General features: G+C 44.6%; 2 protein-coding genes across 8 annotated transcripts in view; one reads left to right on the forward strand and one right to left on the reverse strand.

Moving 5' to 3' along the window:
• Nucleotides 1-11,768: 11,768 nt before the first annotated feature.
• Nucleotides 11,769-25,750, reverse strand: part of RPS27A (ribosomal protein S27a) — a 391,102-nt gene continuing 377,120 nt past the window's right edge. Inside the window, exons 2-6 of the mRNA XM_050951963.1 lie at nucleotides 16,568-16,626; nucleotides 15,334-15,388; nucleotides 14,968-15,053; nucleotides 12,484-12,615; nucleotides 11,769-11,985 (exon numbers count right to left, since the gene is read on the reverse strand). Coding sequence (XP_050807920.1) covers nucleotides 11,836-11,985; nucleotides 12,484-12,615; nucleotides 14,968-15,053; nucleotides 15,334-15,388; nucleotides 16,568-16,615 — 471 coding nt within the window. The 5' untranslated portion in view covers nucleotides 16,616-16,626 and the 3' untranslated portion in view covers nucleotides 11,769-11,835. The remainder of the gene's footprint in view (nucleotides 11,986-12,483; nucleotides 12,616-14,967; nucleotides 15,054-15,333; nucleotides 15,389-16,567; nucleotides 16,627-25,750) is intronic.
• Nucleotides 17,061-25,750, forward strand: part of CLHC1 (clathrin heavy chain linker domain containing 1) — a 32,119-nt gene continuing 23,429 nt past the window's right edge. For 4 of the 7 annotated variants that reach the window (XM_050951848.1, XM_050951849.1, XM_050951851.1 and 1 more), the window contains exons 1-3: nucleotides 20,160-21,730; nucleotides 23,659-23,789; nucleotides 24,912-25,113. In XM_050951848.1, the coding sequence (XP_050807805.1) occupies nucleotides 21,192-21,730; nucleotides 23,659-23,789; nucleotides 24,912-25,113 (872 nt within the window). In that variant the 5' untranslated portion in view covers nucleotides 20,160-21,191. Of the gene's footprint in view, nucleotides 18,161-18,268; nucleotides 19,495-20,159; nucleotides 21,731-23,658; nucleotides 23,790-24,911; nucleotides 25,114-25,750 lie in introns of those variants that run through there. The other 3 variants (XM_050951850.1, XM_050951852.1, XM_050951853.1) reach the window with 3 other exon arrangements.

Here is a 25,750-nt window from a genome sequence, read left to right on the forward strand (position 1 = left end):
ATTATCCCTATTCCATGATGAGATATTAAAACTTTCTTTAGATAGTTTTTTTCCTCAAAAAGCATTTTATCAAAAAAAATTGAAATAAAAAAAATCTGATTTTTTATCCATCCTGGCAATATGTGAGAGACCTAACATCTAAGTCTGTATGCAGCACTGCCTACTGCTTTTTCTACGTGCATGGAAGAAGGAAAAACAACTTTCCCTTTTCTGTATAGAAGGCTGGATAAAATGTTTCATGGGGTAATATTGTAAAAGTAGAGTTGCAGTATTGGTAACTAAGTGTGGGGGGAAATCAATTCTGAACTCTATATGGGAAGCTTCTCATTTCAGAGAAGACCAAAAATTTAGTTTTGTTCTCTAAAAATGGCAGTTTCCTCTGAATCACACTTACTGAATTAACATGTAAAATCCACTTGGGGTCCTTGCGACTGGCTTGTCACCATCAGCAAGAGTCTGCAAGCTGAACTCTCCTCAGTCACAGATGTAACCTCATGCACTGTCCCATGGGGACAAAAATTTAGCTCCAAAATGCAAAGCTGAATCCATCTTACATGTTGACACACACATCTGCCCTCCCCTTGCCATCCTGCAAGGATAGTAGTGATGGTAATGTGCATAATTAGGGAAAACCCAAACCCCTGCCCCGAGCGCTGCTTTACCACGTTATATCCGAATTCATGTTATATCGGGGTAGAGGTGTAGTTCCTTTTTTTAATCTTATCCTCAACTCCCTTAGTGGCCCTCCTTCCCCATGTGTGACTATCTCACAGGGAACGGCGAGGCCATTCAGGGCTTCCTCACCGTTGCTAGCAAAAGAGGAATTCTGGCAACCAAGCCTTTTCCATTAGATAAGTACAATCCCTGCTGAGTATTTTGTAGAAACACTCCCCTTTATATCACTTGTACAGTGCTAGGACTGAACTAAATATTCAATTCAAAAGGACATCGAACTGTAAAATGGCTTTAAAGTTAGGTTTTGGAATAAACCTGTTATGATCAGTAGTAATTCTATGAAGTCTTACAGGGTTTATTTTTAGAAGTAACTGTTCTTCTGCAGCACTGAGAACTGACTTCATTAAGTTAAGCAGCAGCAAAAAAGTAATCATTAAAATAGGATGTTAATTTATACATGGCCTATGAAAAGCTGAAGTCATTTTACACTCACGCAAGATAACATCCCAGAAATAGGGCTCCAGTAAGAAGGCAACTTATATTCAGTTTACTACTTTCTTTTTTAAACACTATACAAATTAATCCTGTTCCCCAAACTTAGTTCCAGCAAAGTAGGTATTATCTCCATTTTAAAGGTGGGAAATAGAAGGGATTGCCAAAATGATAGCCTCAATACAGCAGATATTAAAACTGATTTTCTGGCTCTTCTCTCTACTCCTATTTTACCCCTCCTCCACCTCACCAGAGTCGGAGACCTCCTGGACTATGACCAGCGAGACTGGGTGGATCCCCTGATGCTGGCTCAACACATGGGGCTCTCTGCCCTTCATGGAGGTGAGGGCAGCGTTACTGCCCACTGCTCAGGTTTACCTCGACCAGGTCCTGCAGGAGGGTACTCCTCGCCCACCCTGCACCCCTGGCTCTCTGAACCTTTTCATTGGGCCCCTACCCAGTGAGCACCTGCCAACCACCCCACCCTGGACCATCCCACCTGTACACTGTGAGATGGCTGAACGATTTGCAGCCCGTTTGCTTCCAGACTGTGCCAAAGAAACACCTGTATATGCTCATGCTTCACATCCTCCATTTCCTCACCTTCGTGTCTCACCCCCATATGAGTATTGCTCAGGCATGCAAGAGTGAAATTAGGAAGGCCAAATCCCACTTGGCATTGCAGCTAGCAAAGGATGTTAAGGGTAACAAGAAGGGTTTCTTTAGGTACGTTGGCAACAGGTGGTGGTTAAGGAAAGCGTGTGCCCCTTACTGAATAAGGGCAGCAACCTAGTGAGAGAAGATGTAGAAAAAGCTTGCTTTTTTTTTTTTGCGTCTGTCTTCATGAACAAGGTCAGCTCCCAGACTAGTGCACTGGGCAGCACAGTATGGGGAGGGAATGACCAGCCCTCTCTTGAGAAAGAAATGGTTCAGCACTATTTAGAAAAGCTGGACAAGCACAAGTCCATGGGGACGGATGCACTGCATCCAAGGGTGCTAAAGGAGTTGGCGGCTCTGATTGCAGGGCTGTCATAAACAGATAGCTAAGGGTTAATGTCTCTTTCACCTGAAGCACCTGACCAGAGGACCAATCAGGAAACCGGATTTTTTCAACTTTGGGTGGAGGGATTTGAGTGTCTTTGTCTTTGTTTTCTGGCTGCCTGCTTGCTCTGAGCTTTGGAGAAGTAGTTCTACTTTCTAGTCTTCTGTTTCTAAGTGTAAGGACAAAGAGATCAAATAGTAAGTTATATGGTTTCTTTTCTTTGGTATTTGCATGAATATAAGTGCTGGAGTGCTTTGATTTGTATTCTTTTTGAATAAGGCTGTTTATTCAATATTCTTTTAAGCAATTGACCCTGTGTTGTATCATCTAATACAGAGAGAACATTTGTACTTATTTTTCTTTCTTTTTATATAAAGCTTTCTTTTAAGACCTGTTGGAGTTTTTCTTTACTTCAGGGAAATTGAGTCTGTACTCACCAGGGAATTGGTGGGAGGAAGAAATCAAGGGGAGATTTGTGTGTTGGATTGCTAGCCTGACTTTGCATTCCCTCTGGGGGAATAGAAAAGTACTTTTTGTTTCCAGGATTGGGAACAGAGAGGGAGATTCACTCTGTTTGGATTCACAGAACTTGTGTCTGTGTATCTCTCCAGGAGCACCTGGAGGGGGGAAGGGAAAAAGGATTATTTCCCTTTGTTGTGAGACTCAAGGGATTTGGGTCTTGGGGTCCCCAGGAAAGGTTTTTCAGGGGGACCAGAGTGCCCCAAAACACTCTAATTTTTTGGGTGGTGGCAGCAGGTACCAGGTCCAAGCTGGTAACTAAGCTTGGAGGTTTTCATGCTAACCCCCATATTTTGGACGCTAAGGTCCAGATCTGGGACTAAGGTTATTACATGAGTGGCAGCTGGTGGGAGATAGACAGAACCCAGAAGCCAGTAGAAATATTATATTTTTCTTTTCTCTGCTAAGGGCTTTTTAGCAGAGAGAAGCAGTTGGTTTTAAAAGGGAACCAGAGAGAATTTTTTTTTTCTGCTCTCTCTCGCAGTTTGTGGCTTGCATGTTAAGGGTCTTTTGTCATGCAATAGCCCTCCCATTAGGAGGCAAGTACCAGCACTTATATGCATGCAAATAAAGTGGTTTTTCTGGTTTCCCTTCATTGAACATTAGCTAGAGAGAGAAAGGGAAAAAAGCACTGTTGCTAGGCAGACTTCAGGAGGCAACAGAGAACCTGCAGTTCAGAAGATAAACACCGGAGGGCACCCCAACACAAGAAAACAGGAACCATGACTTCTAAGGCAAAAATTGACGCCGAAGAACAAATCAAAGAAGCTGAACACAGGCGACAGATGGAGATGAAAGAAAAGGAAGAAAGCATCAAACTGGCAGCCTTCCAAAGAGAACAGGCGGCCCAAGAGGCAGCACACAAAAGAAAACTAGAAGAAGAAGAGGTGGCCCACCGCCGAGAAATGGAAAAGCACCAAAAAGAAATGGAAAAAACAACAAAAAGAAATGGAAAAAACAACAAAAAGAGAATGAAGAGAAGGAAAAACAGAGAAAACATGAACTGGAATTGGCAAAAGCTGGGCTGCATGTGCCAGCCAACCCTAACAACCCGGTGCCAAATATTGCTCCACAGCACAGGAAATTTCCCACCTACAAGGCAGGTGATGACACCGAGGCCTTCTTGGAAAATTTTGAAAGAGCTTGTCTTGGGTACAGCATTCCCGAAGACCAGTACATGGTAGAATTGAGGTCACAGCTCAGTGGACCTTTAGCAGAGGTGGCAGCTGAAATGCCTAAGCACCAAATGAATGACTATAACTTTTTCTAACCAAGGCCAGATACAGGATGGGGATAACCCCAGATCATGCCCGTCGGCGCTTCAGAACCCAAAAGTGGAAACCAGAGGTGTCATTTCCCAAACACGCCTACTACATTGCAAAAAACTATGAGGCCTGGCTAACAGGAAACAACATTCAAACCTTGGAAGAACTGAACCTCCTCATACAAATGGAGCAGTTCTTGGATGGTGTTCCTGAAGACATCACACGGTACATACAAAATGGAAACCCCAAGAATATCGCTGAGGCAGGGGAAATTGGAGCCAAATGGATGGAACTGGCAGAAAGCAAGAAAGCTACTGTCAAGGGGAACGATTACCCCAGGGGGCACACAGACCATAAACCCTACAACCGAGGACAGCCAAAAACCCCACATACCACCCAAGTAAAGCCACAGATACCCTACCCTTCAACCTCACCAGTCTCCAGTAACTCACCTCGGCCCAGTGACCCATCAGATGGAAGATGCTTTAAGTGTAATGAACTGGGACATATCAAGGCCAAGTGTCCCAAGAACACCATGCGAGTGCAATTCATTACACCACCATCACACCCAAGATCCCCAGGCCCGGATGCCTCTCAAATACCCTTGGAGCGAAGGGAAAATTTGAGAGTGGGCGGAAAGAAGGTTACTGCGTGGAGAGACACGGGGGCACAAGTGTCAGCTATCCACCAATCCTTCGTTGACCCCAAATTCATCAACCCAAAGGCCAAAGTTACAATTTACCCCTTCATGTCACAAGCTGTAGACTTGCCTACAGCTCAACTGCCTGTCCAGTACAAAGGCTGGTCAGGAATGTGGACTTTTGCAGTCTATGACAATTATCCTATCCCCATGCTACTGGGGAAGACTTGGCCAACCAGGTGAGGCGGGCCAAGAGAGTGGGAATGGTTACACGTAGCCAAACCAGGCAAGCTTCCAGACCCATTCCTGTTCCTGAACCGTCCACAGAGGCCCCGTCTGTGTTACCAGAGACCCAGACAGAGGTAGTGGACCCGGATTCCATGCCAACCGCTGAAACAGCCACAGCATCTCCAGTCCCAGGCCCGGAACTGGAACAGCAACCAGCACCAGCAAGTGCAACCACATTTTCAAACTCAACGCCAGAGGGCGCCAGCGAGCCAGAACTGGCAGAAGCGCAAGACAGCCATACCCAAAAGGCTCAGCCAGAGCCTGAAATACCCTCAGGTGCACCAGCGAAGAGCGGTACACCAGCAACGGAAACAACCCCATCACCTACATCGCTTCCAGAGGGACCAAGCCCAAGTCCACAGTCTGAGGAAGAACTGGTGACCCCAGCCTCAAGGGAACAGTTCCAGGCTGAGCAGGAAGCGGATGACAGCCTTCAGAAAGCTTGGGCGGCGGCACGGAGCACCCCACCGCCTCTCAGCTCTTCTAATCGATCCCGGTTTGTTATAGACCAAGGACTTTTGTACAAGGAAATTCTTTCTGGTGGACACCGGGAAGAATGGCAGCCGCAAAAACAGTTGGTGGTTCCAACTAAGTACCGGGGGAAGCTCTTAAGCTTAGCCCATGATCATCCCAGTAGCCATGCTGGGGTGAACAGAACCAAGGACCGGTTGGGGAAGTCCTTCCACTGGGAGGGGATGGGCAAGGATGTTGCCAAGTATGTCCGGTCTTGTGAGGTATGCCAAAGAGTGGGAAAGCCTCAAGACCAGGTCAAGGCCCCTCTCCAGCCACTCCCCATAATTGAGGTCCCATTTCAGCAAGTAGCTGTGGATATTCTGGGCCCTTTCCCAAAAAAGACGCCCAGAGGAAAGCAGTACGTACTGACTTTAGTGGACTTTGCTACCCGATGGCCGGAAGCAGTAGCTCTAGGCAACACCAGGGCTAACACTGTGTGCCTGGCCTAACAGACATCTTTGCCAGGGTAGGTTGGCCCTCTGACATCCTTACAGATTCAGGGTCTAATTTCCTGGCAGGGACCATGGAAAAACTGTGGGAAACTCATGGGGTGAATCACTTGGTTGCCACCCCGTACCACCATCAAACCAATGGCCTGGTGGAAAGGTTCAATGGAACTTTGGGGGCCATGATACGAAAATTCATCAACGAATTCTCCAATAATTGGGACCTAGTGTTGCAGCAGTTGCTGTTTGCCTACAGGGCTGTACCACATCCCAGTTTAGGGTTTTCACCATTTGAACTTGTGTATGGTCACGAGGTTAAGGGGCCATTACAGTTGGTGAAGCAGCAATGGGAGGGGTTTACGCCTTCTCCAGGAACTAACATTCTGGACTTTGTAAGCAACCTACAAAGCACCCTCCGACACTCTTTAGCCCTTGCTAGAGAGAACCTACAGGATGCTCAAGAAGAGCAAAAGGCCTGGTATGACAGACATGCCAGAGAACGTTCCTTCAAGGTAGGAGACCAGGTTATGGTCTTGAAGGCGCAACAGGCCCATAAGATGGAAGCATCATGGGAAGGGCCATTCACGGTCCAAGAGCGCCTGGGAGCTGTAAACTACCTCATAGCATTTCCCAATTCCTCACTAAAGCCTAAAGTGTACCATGTTAATTCTCTCAAGCCTTTCTATTCCAGAGATTTACAGGTTTGTCAGTTTACAGTCCAGGGAAATGATGCTGAGTGGCCTGACGGTGTCTACTACGACGGGAAAAAAGACGGTGGCGTGGAAGAGGTGAACCTCTCAACCACCCTGGAACGTCTGCAGCGGCAACAAATCAAGGAGCTGTGCACTAGCTTCGCCCCATTGTTCTCAGCCACCCCAGGACGGACTGAACGGGCATACCACTCCATTGATACAGGTAATGCTCACCCAATCAGAACCCCACCCTACCGGGTGTCTCCTCATGCCCAAGCTGCTATAAAACGGGAGATCCAGAACATGCTACAGATGGGTATAATCCGTTCATCTACCAGTGCATGGGCATCTCCAGTGGTTCTGGTACCCAAACCAGATGGGGAAATACGCTTTTGCGTGGACTACCGTAAGCTAAATGCTGTAACTCGTCCGGACAACTATCCAATGCCACGTACCGATAAGCTATTGGAAAAGTTGGGACGTGCCCAGTTCATCTCTACAATAGACTTAACCAAGGGGTACTGGCAAGTACCGCTAGATGAACCTGCCAAGGAGAGGTCAGCATTCGTCACCCATGCGGGGGTGTATGAATTCAATGTCCTTCCTTTCGGCCTTCGAAATGCACCCGCCACCTTCCAGAGGCTGGTAGATGGTCTACTAGCTGGACTGGGAGAATTTGCAGTTGCCTACCTCGATGATGTGGCCATTTTTTCAGACTCCTGGCCCGAACACCTACTACACCTGAAAAAGGTCTTTGAGCGCATCAGGCAGGCAGGACTAACTGTTAAGGCCAAAAAGTGTCAAATAGGCCAAAACAGAGTGACTTACCTGGGGCACCAGGTGGGTCGAGAAACCATAAACCCCCTACAGGCCAAGGTGGATGCTATCCAAAAGTGGCCTGTCCCAAAGTCAAAGAAGCAGGTCCAATCCTTCTTAGGCTTGGCCGGATACTACAGGCGATTTGTACCCCACTACAGCCAAATCGCTGCCCCACTGACCGACCTGACCAAAAAGACCCAGCCAAATGCAGTTAAGTGGACTGATGAGTGTCAAAAGGCCTTTACCCAACTTAAGGCAACGCTCATGTCTGACCCTGTGCTCAGGGCCCCGGATTTTGACAAGCCATTCCTAGTAACCACAGATGCATCTGAGCGTGGTATAGGAGCAGTGCTCATGCAGGAAGCAACAAATCACAACTTCCGTCCTGTCGTGTTTCTCAGCAAGAAACTGTCTGAGAGGGAAAGTCACTGGTCAGTCAGTGAAAAGGAATGCTATGCCATTGTGTACGCCCTGAAAAAGCTACGCCCATATGTTTGGGGACGGCGGTTCCAACTACAAACTGACCATGCTGCACTACAGTGGCTTCATACTGCCAAGGGGAACAACAAAAAACTTCTTCGTTGAAGTTTGGCTCTCCAAGATTTTGATTTTTAAATTCAACACATCACAGGAGCTTCTAACAAAGTAGCTAATGCCCTCTCCCGTGAAAGTTTCCCAAAATTCAGTAGTTAAAAAGTGTTCTTAAAATGTACAAGTCTGTTAGTTATATACTTAGGAGTATATGTAAAGGTGTATGTGTTGTATTAATCTGTTTATTTTCAAGTTCTAGAAGGAAATCGCCGGCAGTGAGCTTCCCCACTGTCTGCAATTTGGGGGGCGTGTCATAAACAGATAGCTAAGGGTTAATGTCTCTTTCACCTGAAGCACCTGACCAGAGGACCAATCAGGAAACCGGATTTTTTCAACTTTGGGTGGAAGGATTTGAGTGTCTTTGTCTTTGTTTTCTGTCTGCCTGCTTGCTCTGAGCTTTGGAGAAGTAGTTCTACTTTCTAGTCTTCTGTTTCTAAGTGTAAGGACAAAGAGATCAAATAGTAAGTTATATGGTTTCTTTTCTTTGGTATTTGCATGAATATAAGTGCTGGAGTGCTTTGATTTGTATTCTTTTTGAATAAGGCTGTTTATTCAATATTCTTTTAAGCAATTGACCCTGTGTTGTATCATCTAATACAGAGAGAACATTTGTACTTATTTTTCTTTCTTTTTATATAAAGCTTTCTTTTAAGACCTGTTGGAGTTTTTCTTTACTTCAGGGAAATTGAGTCTGTACTCACCAGGGAATTGGTGGGAGGAAGAAATCAGGGGAGATCTGTGTGTGTTGGATTGCTAGCCTGACTTTGCATTCCCTCTGGGGGAATAGAAAAGTACTTTTTGTTTCCAGGATTGGGAACAGAGAGGGAGATTCACTCTGTTTGGATTCACAGAACTTGTGTCTGTGTATCTCTCCAGGAGCACCTGGAGGGGGGAAGGGAAAAAGGATTATTTCCCTTTGTTGTGAGACTCAAGGGATTTGGGTCTTGGGGTCCCCAGGAAAGGTTTTTCAGGGGGACCAGAGTGCCCCAAAACACTCTAATTTTTTGGGTGGTGGCAGCAGGTACCAGGTCCAAGCTGGTAACTAAGCTTGGAGGTTTTCATGCTAACCCCCATATTTTGGACGCTAAGGTCCAGATCTGGGACTAAGGTTATTACAAGGGCCATTGGCCATTATCTTTGAAAACTCATGGCGAGCGGGGGAGGTCCCAGATGACTGGAAAAAGGCTAATGTTGTGCCCATCTTCTAAAAAAGGAAGGAGGGGGATCTGGGGAACTACAGGCCAGTCAGCCTCACCTCAGTCACTGGAAAAATCATGGAGCAGGTCCTCAAAGAATCAATTCTGAAGCACTTAGAGGAAAGTGACTCTACTTTAGCAAAGCTTTTGATACTGTCTCTCACAGTATTCTTGCCAGCAAGTTAAAGAATGGACTGGATGCATGGACTATAAGGTGGTGTGATAAAGTTCCTCCTTTACATTGGTAGGTCCTGCGTTTATTGGCGGATTTGCTCACCTCAGTGATCTTCCCCTCTGGTGGAACCCACAGTCTGGGTCAACTCCTCTGTGTCTGATCAGAAGTTGTGAGGTTTGAGGGGAACCCAAGCCAGCCCTCTACTCCGGGTTCCAGTCCAGGGCCCCGTGAATTGCAACTGTCTATAGTGCCTCCTGTAACAGCTGCATGACAGCTACAACTCCCTGTGCTATTTCCCCATGGCCTCCTCCAAACACCTTCTTTATCCTCACCACAGGACCTTCCTCCTGGTGTCTGATAATGCTTGATTGTCTGATAATTCCTTAATCCTCCAGTAGCACACCCTCTTAGTCTCAGCTCCTTACATCTCTTGCTCCCAGTTCCTCACACACGCTTCCTCTCCCCTGGCTCCTCCCCACCTGACTGGAGTGAGCTCCTTTTTAAAACCAAGTGCCCTGATTAGCATGCCTTGATTGGCTGCAGGTGTTCTAATCAATGTAGCTATCTCCACTGCCTTCTAGAAAGATCTTAATTGGCCCCAGGTGCCTTGATCAACCTGGAGCAACTGCCATTTGGTTACCATGGTACTAGGAATTTGTTTAATGTAGGGCTAACATACCTGTTCCTCAGTACTTTACTGTAGCCAGCTGGCCTTGCCCCATCACAGTGGACAGAAAGCTGGCTAGCTCGTCAGACTCAACAGGTAGTGATCAATGGCTCCATGTCTAGCTGGCAGCTGCTATCAAGCGGAGTGCCCCAGGAGTTGGTCCGGGGGCCAGTTTTGTTCAATATCTTCATTAAAGATCTGACGGATGGCGTAGATTTCACCCTTAGCAAATTTGCAGACGACACTAATTTGGGAGGAGTGGTAGATACGTTGGAGGGTAGGGAGAGGATGCAGAGGGACCTAACAAATTGGGCTAAAAGAAATTTGATGAAGTTCAACAAGGATAAGTGCGGAATCCTGCACTTAGCATGGAATGCTCCCATGCACTGCTACAAACTAGGGACCGGTGGCTAGGTAGCAGTTCTGCAGAAAAGGACCTAGGAGTTACAGTGGATTAGAAGCTGGATATGAGTCAACAGTGTGTCCTTGTTGCCAAGAAGGCTAATGGCATTTTGGGCTGTATAAGTAGAAGCATTGCCAACAAATTGAGGAACATGATCATTCCCCTCTATTCGACATTGGTGAGGCCTCATCCTGAGTACTGTGTCCAGTTTGGGCCCCACGCTACAAGAAGGATGTGGAAAAACTGGAGAGAGTCCAACAGAGAGCAACAAAGATGACTGGGGGCTGGAGCACATGACTTATGAGAGGCTGAGGGAACTGGGATTTAGTCTGCAGAAGAAAAGAATGAGGGGGGATTTAATAGCTGCTTTCTACTACCTGAAAGAGGGTTCCAAAGAGGATGGATATAGACTGTTCTCAGTGGTACCTGATGACAGAAAAGGGACTAATGGTCTCAAGTTGCAGTGGGGGAGGTTTAGGTTGGATGTTAGGAAAAACTTTTTCACTAGGAGGGTGGTGAAGCACTGGAATGTGTTACCTAGGGAGGTGCTGGAATCTCCTTCCTTAGAGGTTTTTAAGGTCAGGGCTGACAAAGCCTTGGCTGAGATGATGTAGTTGAGGTCCCTTCCAACCTCGATATTCTAGAATTCTATATCTATTGCCACCTGTTGAGGGTAAGTAACCCCCGTGGGCCAGCCTATATTCCACCCTAGTCCCAAGGCCTGCCGGGGATATTTGTGGACAAGCCCCCGTCTGAGCCGTGAGTAGGGGCATGAACTTGACACAATTCATCATCTCTGATGCCTGCCCCTTTTGCGGTGTGAGGGAGACCCTGGTGCATGTATACCTTGAGTGCACCAGGTTGCAGCCCATTCCCACTCCTCCTGAACATCCTTTTAAGTTTTTGGCTGCACTTTTCCCCTCACCTTTTCCTACACTCACACCCTATCCATGGCCCCACAAAGTCGTGGGACGTCTTCGTCAACCTCTTTCCGGTGAGGACTGGAGTGGCCATCTACAATACCAGGGAGAGGATGTTGGCTGGGGAGGTTCTTTGCAACTGTGGGGCCTATTATCGGTCCCCCCTCTGTTCACGCATCTGGGCAGAGTTACTTCAGGTTCCCTTTGTTTGACGCACCTGATTGTTACATTTTTGGTTGTTCCTCATAATTATTTGAGTTCCTGGACTTTGTGGATCCTCCCCTAAGGTTGGGGGAAGGTCCTTTAGTAAGGGGCAGGCTTGCGCCCACCCGCTTCACGGAACCCAATAGGACCTCAGTACACTGATTTGAGGGAATATATTTGCTGAAATCTCCTGAAGCATGAGGTAGGTCACTGGAAGGAAAATAAATGTACAGCACTGCAAAAATCTGAGGGCTGTTTTTTGTTTTTTTTTTATTAACACAGCTACATTTACTTGTCTTCTGGTTTGTTGAAGCAGTATGTCAGGCAGCACTTGCCACAGTAATGTCTGTCAAAGTGACTGGCCATAAAAACTCCAGCCCCACATTCTTCAGAGGGGCACTCTCGGCGCAGGCGACTGATTTTACCGTTCTCATCCACCTGTAAAAGGAAAGGCTCCATAAGTAATGTTATATCTTTCCTGATACACCTTGCCTCACAGTGCCACTAATTCCTCAATTGTAAGCAACAGAAGAACGGCTTATCAGTTAGAAAGATCACAACTCAATCTGCTGCAGACATATGATTTACCACTCCAGGCATCAGTTTTCACCAGTGCAACCAGCTTCCAGGTGAGCCTGCCCTATTAGAAGCATTTGATTACACCGGCAACTTTCTCTTCATATTTACAAAATTTATGTTTGTGAATATGAACAGGTTCACAAAGCAGCCCCAAAAAAGCTTCAAGGAAGTTTACTGCTTTTACAAGTTCTGTGGCTTCTCCTGTTACTCACCTATGCAGATGTAAAGAAAGCCACCTGGAAACTACAGCTTACGGATTCAGTAAACTTACATCAAGGGATGTACTAAATACCTACATGCTTATTACTGGAGATGCTACAGCTCAAACTCCCCCTTCTATCAAGGAGTTACTCTTACCTTGTAATATTTAAGGACAGCAAGCTTAACCTTCTTTCTCTTATGCTTGTTCTTCTTGGGGGTAGTGTAAGACTTCTTCTTTCTCTTCTTAGCGCCACCACGAAGTCTCAGCACAAGGTGAAGAGTCGATTCCTGTTAGTAAAACAAACATAATACAGTAGAATGAGACAACTTGGTTACAAAACACGCAAAATAGTAGCAGCCTTCAAGCAGAGATTTTTTTTTTTAAAAATACTACACATACAGTGATCTGTATCACCAGAACATCTCAAGTCCAACCACCAAGTACTAGTGCTTAGTACAGAGAAATTCTGAGCAGTGTCAAGTGAGCAAAGAGTTTGCAATTTAACAAGCTGTAGAAGTCTTGCGCATGCTCTCATAAGAGAATAGATGATTGCAGTGTTTTTTCACTTGTTCGGTGACTTAATTCACCCCAAAAAACAATTGTCAATACACTCAGCTGTAAATGCTGTCATAGATCTAGTTAGAATATGCCCATACTTCTGTTTAGATCAAGTTACTAAGCTTAACTAATGTGTTCCAGCCCCTCTGGGACAGTACTATGCTCATCATTACAATCGTAAGCTTCCCCTTCCTACAGGAGAGCTAGCTCATATGAAAATATGCTTGGAGTGTGAATATAATGTAACTGGAATATGCTTTATGTAAAAGGTCTCTTGTATAAGCTTTGTAATTATACCTTAATTTACGGTTTGTGTTCCTCCTATTTGTATGTATGTATCACTCTTGTATCTAAAACTAGAAATATAAAGTTAACTCTAAGGTCCTATGGTAATTATACAAAGTGTGGGCCATTAATAGTGGTTTATAACCTTGATGGCTCCCACTGACCCGGACAATTAGTTGTAAATGGCTGTTTTCTTGTAAGCCTTCCTGTGAGTCAGGCCAGAAAGAATGGAGGCTTGGGGTCTCACAGGACATGTGCCCATGTCACCTGGTACTGGAATCCATCTTAAACCTGGTGCTTTTCCATTTAGGAGGAGGGGTGGGGACCCAGAGAGACAAAAGATTCCCCTCTTGTGCCAAAGCCATCAAAGGGGGTGGAACAGAACACAAAGGGGGCTGCAGTCATGAGAAATCACCTAGTTACCACCTGAGCTGGAAATAACAAGAACTGAACCTGAGGAAAGGCTAAGAAGGAATCTAGTCTGTGAAAAATCTTATTGGAACGTCTCTGAGGGTGAGATTTACCTATATTCACTTTCTTAGACTTGCGTGTTTTGTTTTATTTTACTTGGTAAAATATTTTGTCCTGTTATTACGTGAAACCACTTAAATCCTACCTTTTATACTTAATGAAATCACTTTTGTTTATTAGTAAACCCAGAGTAAGTGATTAATACCTGGGGGAAGCAAACAGCTGTGCATCTCTCTCTATCAGTGTACAGAGGGTAGACAATTAAATTAGTTTACCCTATATAAGCTTTATACAGAGTAAAACGATTTATTTGGGATTTGGATCCCATTGAGAGCTGGGTGGCTGGAGACAGAAATATCTGCTGAGTGGTTTTCAGTTAAAGCCTGCAGCTTTGGGGGTGTGCTTCAGACCTGGGTCTGTGTTACAGCAGACTAGTGTTGTCTGGCTCAACAAGGCAGGGTTCTGCAGTGGGCCTAGAGGTAGTTTCAGCACATCAGGTGACGGTCCCAACGGGGCCTCTGTGACCGAACCCACCACAATAGGGTTGCACACACTTGGGAGCTTCTGCAATTCTTCATTATACTTAGGGCCCTACCATATTCATGGCTGCGAAAAATGTCATGGAACAAGAAATCTGGTCTTTTGTGCGCTTTTACAACCATACTATACCGATTTCATGGGGAAAACCAGCATTTCTCAAATTGAGGGTCCTGACCCAAAAGGGAGGATGAAGAGCACAAGGTTATTGGGGGAGTGGTGTGTGTCGAGAGTGTTTCATGACACTGACACCCTCACTTCTGCTCTGCCTTCGGAGCTGGGCGGCTGGAAAGTGTTGGCCAGGCACCCAGTTTTGAAGGCAGCAAGGAAGAAGTAATAATATACCATGTCACTCCCCCAGCAGCAGGGCAGAAGTAATACTATACCATGCCACCCTTACTTCTGCACTGCTGACTTCAGAGCTGGGCGGTCAGAGAGTGGCGGAGGCTGACTGAGGGCCCAGCTCTGCAGGCAGCAGCTCTGACTTCAGAGCTCAGCTCCTGGCCAGGAGCTGCCGCTTTCCAGCTGCCAGCGGCAGCACAGAAGTAAGGGTGGCAATACAGCAACCTCCCCAACACCACCACATAGCCTTGTGACTCCTCACCCCCACAACTCCTTTTTGGGTCAGGACCCCTACAATTACAACATCTTGGAAATTTCAGATTCAAATAGCTGAAATCATGAAATTTACAATTTAAAAAATTCTATGACTGTGAAATTGACCAAAATGGACCATGAATTTGGTAGGGCTCTAATTACATCGTATCTCATTTCTGGAAGATACACACCTTTTGAATATTGTAGTCAGACAGCGTGCGTCCATCTTCCAACTGCTTGCCAGCAAAAATAAGTCGTTGTTGATCAGGAGGAATTCCTAATGGAAAATTAATCAAGATTAAATAGAAAAATCTACTCACATTTCCTATAAGAGTAGAGTCAAAAGCAATGCTGACTACAGAAATAAAATTTACAGAACACGGATGGCAGGATATGAAGATAAACTTACAAAACTTTTCTGTAAGTGAAATTTAATTTTGATACCAGTCACCATACTATCAGATTTCTGGGGAATGATATTTGAGGTAAGCTACTCTTTATCTAAAGGAGAATGATCAGAGTACGGAACACAGGAGTCCAAAAACCATTTAACTTACCTTCCTTATCCTGGATCTTGGCCTTCACATTTTCTATAGTATCAGAAGGCTCAACCTATTATTAAAAAAGTGGAAAACCACTGTTAAAACTCTGAAGTAGAATTATATCAGCTACATACATCTATGAAATTTTGTCAGTGAAAGCTACAGGCCATATTTTCTAAGGAGCATCAAGCAAATATTATTTCTTTGCAGTGACATGGTCATTTGCACACAATGATGTACAAAAACAGAAGCCATGTCTCAAATTGTGGACCCAAATTTTAAGTCTTTCAAGCAACAGACAAAAACAGCTTCGATATTAAGCTCAAACATAAGAAACTTAATTTGTATATTCTATTTCAAGTGATAGTAAAAGTTTTCTACATGCACTTATCAACCCCACAACTTCGTTTACAAGACTCCTTCAAAGCCAAAATTATACTTTCAAGATGCCTCATGAGTCTGAAACTCTCCTTCCTACATTCATGAAACGACCTGGAGAAGAGCTCCACATGTTGGGGAAGATTACAATGATGCCTTACAAGTTTGTAAATTAATGGGGCTTTATTATATTCTCAGTGCATTTAGTTTATACATTTGACAGCACTGTTCCTAATCAACAGTCTCCTATTTGCGTAGGTCTTTCAGATCGCGACAGGAGGGAAGCATTTGACAGAACATGAAAGTGAGGTTACAGAACCACAAAAACAGGTTTAGTATTTTAACCAGTGAACTCATTTTTATGCATTGGCTGGATCTTGAACGTTTCCATTTCAACCATAACCTTTAGATACCGCCTAGAGAGGAGGGGGATTAAAACGCCCCCTCCCCCTCCCCCTCCCCTCGGGAGATATTTAGGGTGTCCCTGCTGGGCTTTCCCCTTCTGTGCCTCCTTATGCAAAAGAAGCTGCCTCACACGAAGTTTCAAAAAACAAAGCCACCCTTGCCCGAGGGCTGAGCCAAGCCCTGGCTGCAGCGGCGAGAGGGGCCAGGGCCGCGCGTCGGAGCGTTCCGTGGGGAACGGCAGCCGCGTCTCCAGGAGAGCTCGGCCCCTTGCCCCCCGCCCAGCGTCCACGTCCCCTACGGACAGACCCGGGCCTAGGGGGCCACCATGCCCACCCAGGGGAGTTACGGCGCATGTTCCTTCCGCCCCCGCGCAGGACACCTCTAGGTGCGGGGGAAGGGTGCATATCGCCCCGCCGCGCGCACAGGGCACCCCACTCCCGGGCCGGGCGGCCCCTGGCGCACTCACCTCGAGGGTGATGGTTTTCCCGGTCAGGGTCTTCACGAAGATCTGCATGGCGCGGCTGGACCTGCGGGCACGGGGAGCGCGTCAGATGAGCACGCGGCGAAGGGAGACGCCAACACTCCCCACCAACCTGCTCGCGGAATGGCGGATGCCGGAAAGAGAGCCCAGCTCGGCCCGCACGGGGTTTCCAGCTAGGGAGAGGAGGGGCCTCCAGGCCGGCGCACCACTGCGTGCCTGCGTCACTACAACTCCCAGCATGCACCGCCAGTACAAGACACACCAGGGGCTCCCAGGGCAGTGTGGTCTCCATGTTGGCATGAAGGGGGACAGCTGCAAGGGCTGATGGGAGTTGTAGTCGGAAGTTGGGCGCGCAAGAGGAGAAGAAACTACTTTTTCCACAATGCATCTGACTGAACTCCTCCCTTCCTCCTTCCGTACGCTCCTATAGAGCGTATTACAGCAACGGTCGTTACGGCGGAGGGGGATGTGAATGGGCTTTGTGCGTTGCTCCAAAACCCTGGCGGGCCCGACTCCTCTCCCCTCCCCCAGCGTTGGCTGCGGGCTCCCCTTTGGTTTCTACGGCGTCGGTGCGGCTAAGGCAGGAAGGAGCAGTGAGGTCGCGCTGTGGGGTGATGCGGGCAGTGCCCTCCCAGCAGAGTAGAAGCGGGGTTGCTGCTTGGGCAAACCTGGGGCTCTCAACAGGGGTAGCAGGAAAACATGGCTGGGCAAGGGCACATTCAGGTCGGCTAAGGCGGCACTGTTGGGAAACGCCACAGAGGCGTTCAGAAATAGATGCAGGGATTAGACAGGTTGACCTAGGAGCTTTAGGGCTTGTCTACACTACCTGCTGGATCGGCAGGCAGCAATCAATCCAGCTGGGTTGATTTATCACGTCTAGTCTAGATGCAATAAATTGACCGCCAAGCGCTTGCCCATCAACTCCACCAAGCTGAGAGGTGCAGTTAATGGGAGAGTGTCAGTTGTCAACTTAACTGTGGTGTATTCACTGCAGTAAGCAGGTCCAAGTATGTCAACTTCAGCTATGTTATTCACATAATCACACATAGCTGAAGTTGTGTAACTTACCATAGATTGATTTCTCTCCCCCTTTCCCTGGTGTAGACCGGGCCACAGACTACTTGGATAATGTGTTCTTTTACACTTGATTTGTTTGGTCAAGTAAAGTTAATGTATAAATTCAGAAGAAGCTTATTTTCTCCAGTACCCTCTTTCCTCCCATTGCTCCACGTGTAGCCCTCAACCATGCAGACTACTCTAGCTGAGCAGACACATGTTGCCAGGTGCAATCTCGGAAGCCACTGGGGCTCCACGGGTGTGGAAAGCCACCAGTATGGAGCAACTTTCAGACTCAGGGTCTTTTGTAGCACAACAGAGATGACTTCCACAATGGCCCTCTGATTAGTATCACCTCCGAGTGCCAGATGCAGAGAAAAATGGCTAGATTTGGAAGTGATGGTAGGGAAATGGTTACAAACCACATAGGAAAGAAACAGAGAACAGATGTTCACAAGATGTAATAGTTTATGTGGAAATAGTAAGAAAAAACTGTCTCTTTTAATAATGAAATATTTGATGGTAAGCATTAATAAAGAGCCAGCGTAGATGAAGAATAGCACCACTTGACACATGAGTTGGTGTCGCATTTATACTACATTATTTTAACAGTGTCATCTTTTTGTTTAGGTTTTGACTGAAGCATTTACTTCTGTTGAAGAAAAGAGGGAATCAGGCTTAAATTTTCTATAAGAAAGGAAAGTGTTGTTTTTCAACCATGTCCACCCATAATATTGGAGTGAGCAGACATTCCATTCTCCCTCCTATTGTTCCTGACAGTGATAAGAAATTTTTAGACAGTATACAAGGATACATCATTACAGAAATTGAAAAAGTGGGTTGTACAGAACAAGGACCAGCTGAGGAGTATTATATTATATACAGTAATGTTTTTGACAAGGTAACAAGGCACTATAGGAAAATATTTTCTATGTAAACAAGCAGTTGAGAAGGCTGCCAATCTTAGATGCACTGACAAACAGGAAGTGTTGTGTGTAATTTTTTTAAAATGTGACTTTAGATCAGGGCTTGGCAACCTTTGTGCCGAGTCTTCATTTATTCACTCTAATTTAAGGTTTCGCATGCCAGTAATACTTTTTAAGATTTTTAGAAAGTCTCTTTCTATAAGTCTATAATATATAACTAAACTATTGCTGTATGTAAAGTAAATAAGGTTTTTTAAATGTTTAAAAAGCTTCATTTAAAATTAAATTAAAATGCAGAGGCCCCCCCCCAACTGGTGGCTGGCACCCGGTTAGTGTGAGTGCCACTGAAAATCAGCTTGCGTGCTGCCATTGGCATGCATGCCATAGGTTGCCTACCCCTGCTTTAGATCAAAAACCTTGAAGGTATTTGGCCTAGTCAATGAAATCAATGGAAGTTAGGATTCTAAATACCTTTGAGAAGCTGGCCTTAGTGCACACAAGAGTTTGACTTGACAACCCTGAAGACTGAATGCCTGTTTTCGTCCCCAAGACAGGTTCAGCACTGGAAGCAGCAGTTTAAGCTTCCTCACCAATGTACTTCATCTCTGAGCTGGAAATACCGGGTTTAGGGTGAAAGAGTATGCCTATGGAGACAGTGCTACAAGGCCAGATTCTCCCCCATATTAGGGCAATTTTGTGCTGCTCTGGTATTTCAGAGCTGCCTCAAAACAAGCATAGACTGCAATTATGCATGGATTACATTGTATGATCTCTCTATGCTATAGAGTCCTTATAATGGCTTCTATGCCACATCCTTCCTTGCCGTTGGCCCAAGGAATATCACTGAGGGAAGAGGATGGGAGCAGGGTGGATAAAAATCAATTATTTAAAAAAAAATCAATATTTAAAGGGCCAATGAAAACAAAAATTGTAAGTTGCAAACAAACTTCTTTGCCTACATTACGAACAAATTACTGAAAGAACTGTTAAAATAGTGAATATTTAAAAATCACTTAATAGCATTTTTACTGTTTTTGCATCTCTCTCATTTTGAACAATGAAAATTATTTTCACTTTTGTTTATAGTCAGTTTTTCTTTTAGATTTTTAGTGTTGTAACATTTTGATTGAAAAAAACTTCAAATGAATGTTTGAGAGAGAGCTCCAATATATCTACATATATAGTAATATATCTTGTAAATCTAAAGTAAATTCTCTATACAGTGGAGTAACAATCTTATACACTGCAAATTCATCACTAACAAAGTTTCTATTTATATAATGAAAATGCTCAAAAATGGATTTTTTTTGCACTTTGTACTTTCAGACAGGGATAAAGTAGTTGTTGGAACTTGTTCATTACCTCCTTTGTAGCTAAAAGCCTATATTGAGAGAGTGCAACACCAATGAATATGTTTGTTTGCCAGAGCTGTGGGTGCAGCTGAACTGGCCACATGGTGTATGTGGATGACTGCACAGGCTTCCACTGTATTCTGTGAATTTTCCTGTAAGAAAGACTATGCAGCTGTCTGCAAGCACAATGTAACTTGACCAGATTTTCCAATTTCAGCATCATCTCTCGGTTCATTTTTTCATTGTGAATAGAAAAGATACAATGAACTCAGGGTGGATTTGAGTTAAATCAAATTGATTTAAAAAATCCGATTTAAATAAAAACTGTCTGATTTTTTTTATGTAAAAAAAAATCATTGACATTTATCCACCCTGCTTTTTGACAATTCATAAAACTTGTCTTGTTATTCCCAATTGAATCAATTATCATCCAATCACACCTCTAGAGACCTATACAGTGAATTTACTAGTCTGAAAAATGTCAGTTATATAGACTGAAGATTACAAAAAAATCTATGGTATGTCTCCAAATATAAGGGTGAATAAAAACCAATGATTTAATTAAAAAAAAAGGTATTTTTCCTCAAAAAGCTTCTGTATAGATTATTTAGTTTAATCTTTTTATCTACTCATTTGTGCTTTCCTTTTTTCAGCTGCCAAGGAAGATCTAATGTACAGAAATCAAAACTGGGACTTCTGCATAGCTACTTTTACATGCATGTAAAATCAGTTTTTGCATCCTTTGCATGCATGAGTAAGGGCTGCAGGATCAGCCCCCCCCCCAAATTGTGAGTTTGAGCTAACGCTTTATGCTATTTAAAAAAACATTGGCCTGGCCTGGTCCCTTCCTCTTTACCTGTCCAGAGCTGTAAGTGCTCTGAAGGCATCAGGCTTAGTACCTATTGAAGAAAGCATCTCATGTTTGCTGAAAAGTGGCTCTTCTAGCTGCATAAAAAATGTCCTGAAAATTATCCCTTAACTTTTATAATATCTGAGATTTAAAATAAAATAGGTATATCTCCATATATTCATCTCATAGAACTGGAAGGGACCCTGAAGGATCATTGAGTCCAGCCCCCTGCCTTCACTAGCAGGACCAAGTACTGATTTTGCCCCAGATCCCTAAGTGGCTGGGTTTAGCAGGCCAATGCTCAAACCACTGTGCTATCCCTCCCCCCGATTATTTAAACTGAAAGAAGTATGGAGTTCATTTGTTACCTTTTATAGTTTGTGCACTTTCATCAGCTTGGGCAATGAAAACAGACTGTCAGTTTTATGTTCTGCTTCTCATGCACTAGCATAGTGCTGCCTTTTGAAGTGTATACAGACGCTCCCTGGGTTACGCAAACTCAACTTACGCAAATCTGCACCTACAGAAAAAGTTCTGTTTGTTTATTTATTGTGTGTAATTGTTGGGTATACGTTCCCAACTTACACAAAATTCGATTTACACAAGGCGTTCCAGAATGGAATGCTTGCATAAGTCAGGGAGCATCTGTATTCTGTTCAATTGTTTCTATTTACTCTGACTGTTGTGCTGTTTGGAGGTTTGCGGGAAGTCTGGAGAGGTGTTCCATTAACCACATCAGTATATCGCATTTCAGATGGAAAAACATGTCTTCACAGATAATAGAGCATGTTACTGTGTACAAGAACATTCTGACTTCAATCAAACAGGAGTATGATGCATTTATTGAAGCAATAAAAAAGGGCCAAAGGAATGCATTTTATCTTCATGGAAAATTGAAAGTTCTGGCATCAGAGGCAACAACTCTAATATATTATAGAAAAAGAGCAATCCAACTTGAAGACAAGTAAGGCCACTTCTAATATATTGTGTAAAGCAACATGTGTGATACTAACTCTGATGTCAAGTATCCGAGTGGTAGCCATGTTAGTCTGGATCTGTAAAAAGCAACAAAGAGTCTTGTGGCGCCTTATAGACTAAAATCTCAAAAAAGATATACTGGCACTAGAAAAGGTTCAGAGAAGAGCAACTAAAATGATTAGCGGTTTGGAGAGGGTCAACGTGTGGAACTCCTTACCTGAGGAGGTTGTGAAGGCTAGAACTATAACAGCATTTAAAAGGGAGCTGGATACATTCATAGTGGTTAAGTCCATAAATGGCTATTAGCCAGGATGGGTAAGGAATGGTGTCCCTAGCCTCTGTTTGTCAGAAGATGGAGATGGATGGCAGGAGAGAGATCACTTGATCATTGCCTATTAGGTTCACTCCCTCTGGGGCACCTGGCACTGGCCACTGTTGGTAGACAGGATACTGGGCTAGATGGACCTTTAGTCTGACCTGATACTGATGTTCTCATGTTCTAACAGATGTATTGGAACATAAGCTTTCCTGGGTGAATACCACATGCGTCTGACAAAGTGGGTATTCACCCACGAAAGCTTATGCTTCAATACATCTGTTTGTCTATAAGATGCCACGGGACTCTTTGTTGCTTTTAACTCTGATGTGTAAATCATTTTAAATGTAACTGGTTTATCACAGTTGTGATTTTTAAAAACTAGTTTTATTATTTTATTATCCGTTAGGTGCAAGTCCCAAAATGACTGTGTAATTTTTAAAAGAATAATTTAGATTTTTGTATTTCCAGGCCTGATTTTGCAATTCTTGTGCAGTCAAAACTCCCACTGAAGTCAATGGAGATTTGACCTGCATAAGCACTGCAGAATCAGGCATTGTTTCACCACTTGTAAAATAAAGACAGCATAACTTCAAAGTGAAGGTTCATTGTCAAAATGTATTGTATTAGGATACTTTGTTTAATTTGAGAAGTATAAAACAGTGGAAGAATTACTCATTTTCCCTCAGTCTGCTATGTGCTTTCTTTACTGTCCTATACTTTAGTGGTGTCATGTAGTTGCATGTATGTGGTAAGATTATCAGAAGGTGCATGCCTCTAGCCCACGGGTTCTCAGGACAAATTTTTTGGTGGCGTTACAGTACGGCCACCAACTCTTGCTAGTGGCCTTTCTCACACTTTCCCCTAAAATACTTAATTAGCTTTAGGAAAAAACAAATAAATATGCACATAGACATGTCCAAAACATAGTTATTTATTTATTGCTAGCTAGAAATCACTTTTCACAACAGACTATTAACAAACATGCCAGTATCACTTTTTTAACAGCAGACTTACTAAGCCCTGCCAAGCCTGGGGACAAATTAAGCCCTGGATGGGGAGCTGGGAGAGGCAGTGAGGGGCTGGAGTCTGGGGTCTACCACCTCATAGTCAGAGCCTAGGGCTGGAGCCGAAAGTCCTGCAGCCAGAACCTGCTGTCCTGCCACCCCAGGGCTGAAGCCCAAAGCCTAAGCCCCACTGCCCCTAGAATTTGGGGAATTCACTGGCTGCCTGATCCTCCAGCTTTGTGCCCCAGGTGTCTCCAGAGGGGGGCAGAGCCCAGCCCCTGCTGGCAGCCCCAGCAATCAACACCAAGGTGGGGCATCCAAGAGCAACAGGGAGGGGGAGAGACTGCTATTTTGCCACTCACCCCCACCCAATCACAGCCCAGGAGGGTGTAGCCACAAGAAAAGCCCCTGCTGGCCACATTTGAGAAATGCTGCCTAGCCTCAAATAGAATTAATATGGCATGTTAGGGAACACAAGTAACTGAGAATGACAGAATAGTGTTGTGACAAGCTTAGTATAGCATCTGCTCGCCCTGATGATTTAGGATTCTAAAATGTAGAAAAGAAAATGGATACTTTTCTTTGTTGCAGGATAAAAGTTATTGAGAGAAATTCTTCTAGAATTCAGAATCTGATATTGAAGATAAGAAATATAAAAAAAGTGCCCTCTACAGAAGCTTTAGCTCCAAGAAAAAAGATAAACCCTGCTAAGCCTATACCAGGTAAAGACTAATATTTTGTTAGGTGATCTGAATATTTCTTTTGGATCAAAGCTTTGCCCTTAGCTAAAGAGAAGCCACATACACAGAGGGCTGTAGTGACCCTGTAAGGCACTAGCCCATGTTTGGATGGTATGGAGCCTTGCTGACCCAGTGGAAGCTCTGGAAGGATGCATGCTTCAAGGAGGCATAATGCCTTCCAGAGTTCTTTGGTAGTCATGGGGAGCATGCTGACTGTTACAGAACTTGTGCCTCCTTGATTCTGGAGTCCATTTGTGCAACCTAGGGCATCCCTGATGTCTGTTCTAACTTGTCACTGCTTCAATAGACCCTATTTGCAATTGCAGGAGTGCAGACTCACTAGAGCACAGGAAAACCTCAACCACTCCTTCCCCCACTTCTATTCCTGTGTCTGTCTCTAGCCTACATTAGGATGTTTATTGTGGCAAGACCTTCTGCATGGGGTTGCAGAGCCAACTCTGGAGCTGCTGCACAGACCTTCTTGCACTGGGGGGCTTTCTTCGGATGGGGAGCTTACATCTATTCTGTGTCCCATTTGGAGTCAGTGCAGCCAGGCCAGCATGAAGGGCTTGTAGAGCAGAGATGAATCCCCACACTGAGCAGAAGGGTTGATTGTGACCAACTCATGTGTGGCAGTGGCAGTGCCAGGGGAGAAGGCTCCTCCCATCTTTCTCTCACATTGCTTAGAAAATGGTCACAATCTGGCCAGTAATGTTTGGTCAATACTTAACAAATGGAATCTAAGTAGCTAGGAGTACATGTATAGTACATAACACAGCATTTGTACATTTGTTTCTAAGTCCTCACTGCTGGAACGTTACACCAAAAACTATCAGATTCAATTACGGCTCTGGAATATTGTATCACCTTCTATAGATTATTTTTTTCACTTATTAATAGAGATGGGCTCTAAAGTAAAGGGAAATTTGGATTATGTCCGAGCTGCAAAGTTCAGATCTTGTCTCTAAGACTCTGTCATCTTCCTTTTATTCAGTGTTGATTTTCAAACTAGAGAACCCTAGCAAATTACATGTCCCACAGTTTCTATAAACACCTTGTGTGTTTGTCACAAGAGCTCATTAAAGACATTTCCTTCTTCAACAGGTCTGACTGTAAAAGAATCTCTCAGCTTAGATGCTCTTTCTAGACACCTTGCTCAGCTAGAAGAGAGAGTGCAGGAACTGAAAGCAGACATGATATCAAAATACATTCCTCTGGAGAACAAGGCTGGCCTAGAGCAGGAACTCAAGCACTCATTGGAACTACGAGATAAGGCAGAGGCAATGAATGAGAAACTGAGACTTAGGTACAAGTGTTCCTCCTACAACATATCTTGTTTTTATGTTGGGGATATTCTCTACAATGTTCTGTCTGTCACATAGATTTAGCTTTGGTACGTTATTAATTGTTATAGAGGTATTAACAATATCAGTATTAATTGTGGTCAGTACTTTGCAAAATACATGGGAAGACATTCCTTGCACCTAAGACCTTATAGTCAACAGACAAAGAATGCAGTGTGGTAATGTAGGGTCAGGTCCTGGCCCCTTGCTCTGTCCATTGCTCCAGCAGCACAAAGGAGATAAAGAGCTGCCTCAAGTGGGCAGCCAGGGATTTCCCTGATGTAGGGGGAATACTTGGATGGCAGATGACAAGTGATGAAGATCCTCTGCTGGCAAAGTGGCACTGAGGGGACCGCTCTAACTGGTATAATCTAGAGTAGCCCTTAGACTGCTTTAAATTACACTAGGGGCAGTTTTGTCCCCCACTCCCTCCATCACTTCCTAGATTGTAGGAGATAAAAGATGCCTTAGATAAATTGAGTGCAGCTTGCTGGGATCTGAACATCTGGCTCATAGTATGCGGGTGATTTGAAGATGCATTCAATACAAATCAGTATAAGGCTTTTAATGACATAAATATGGCAGCCTTCCTATGTTTGG

The sequence above is a fragment of the Gopherus flavomarginatus genome, chromosome 4 (genome assembly GCF_025201925.1).
Source record: "Gopherus flavomarginatus isolate rGopFla2 chromosome 4, rGopFla2.mat.asm, whole genome shotgun sequence".
In the NCBI taxonomy this organism is placed as follows: Eukaryota; Metazoa; Chordata; order Testudines; family Testudinidae; genus Gopherus; species Gopherus flavomarginatus.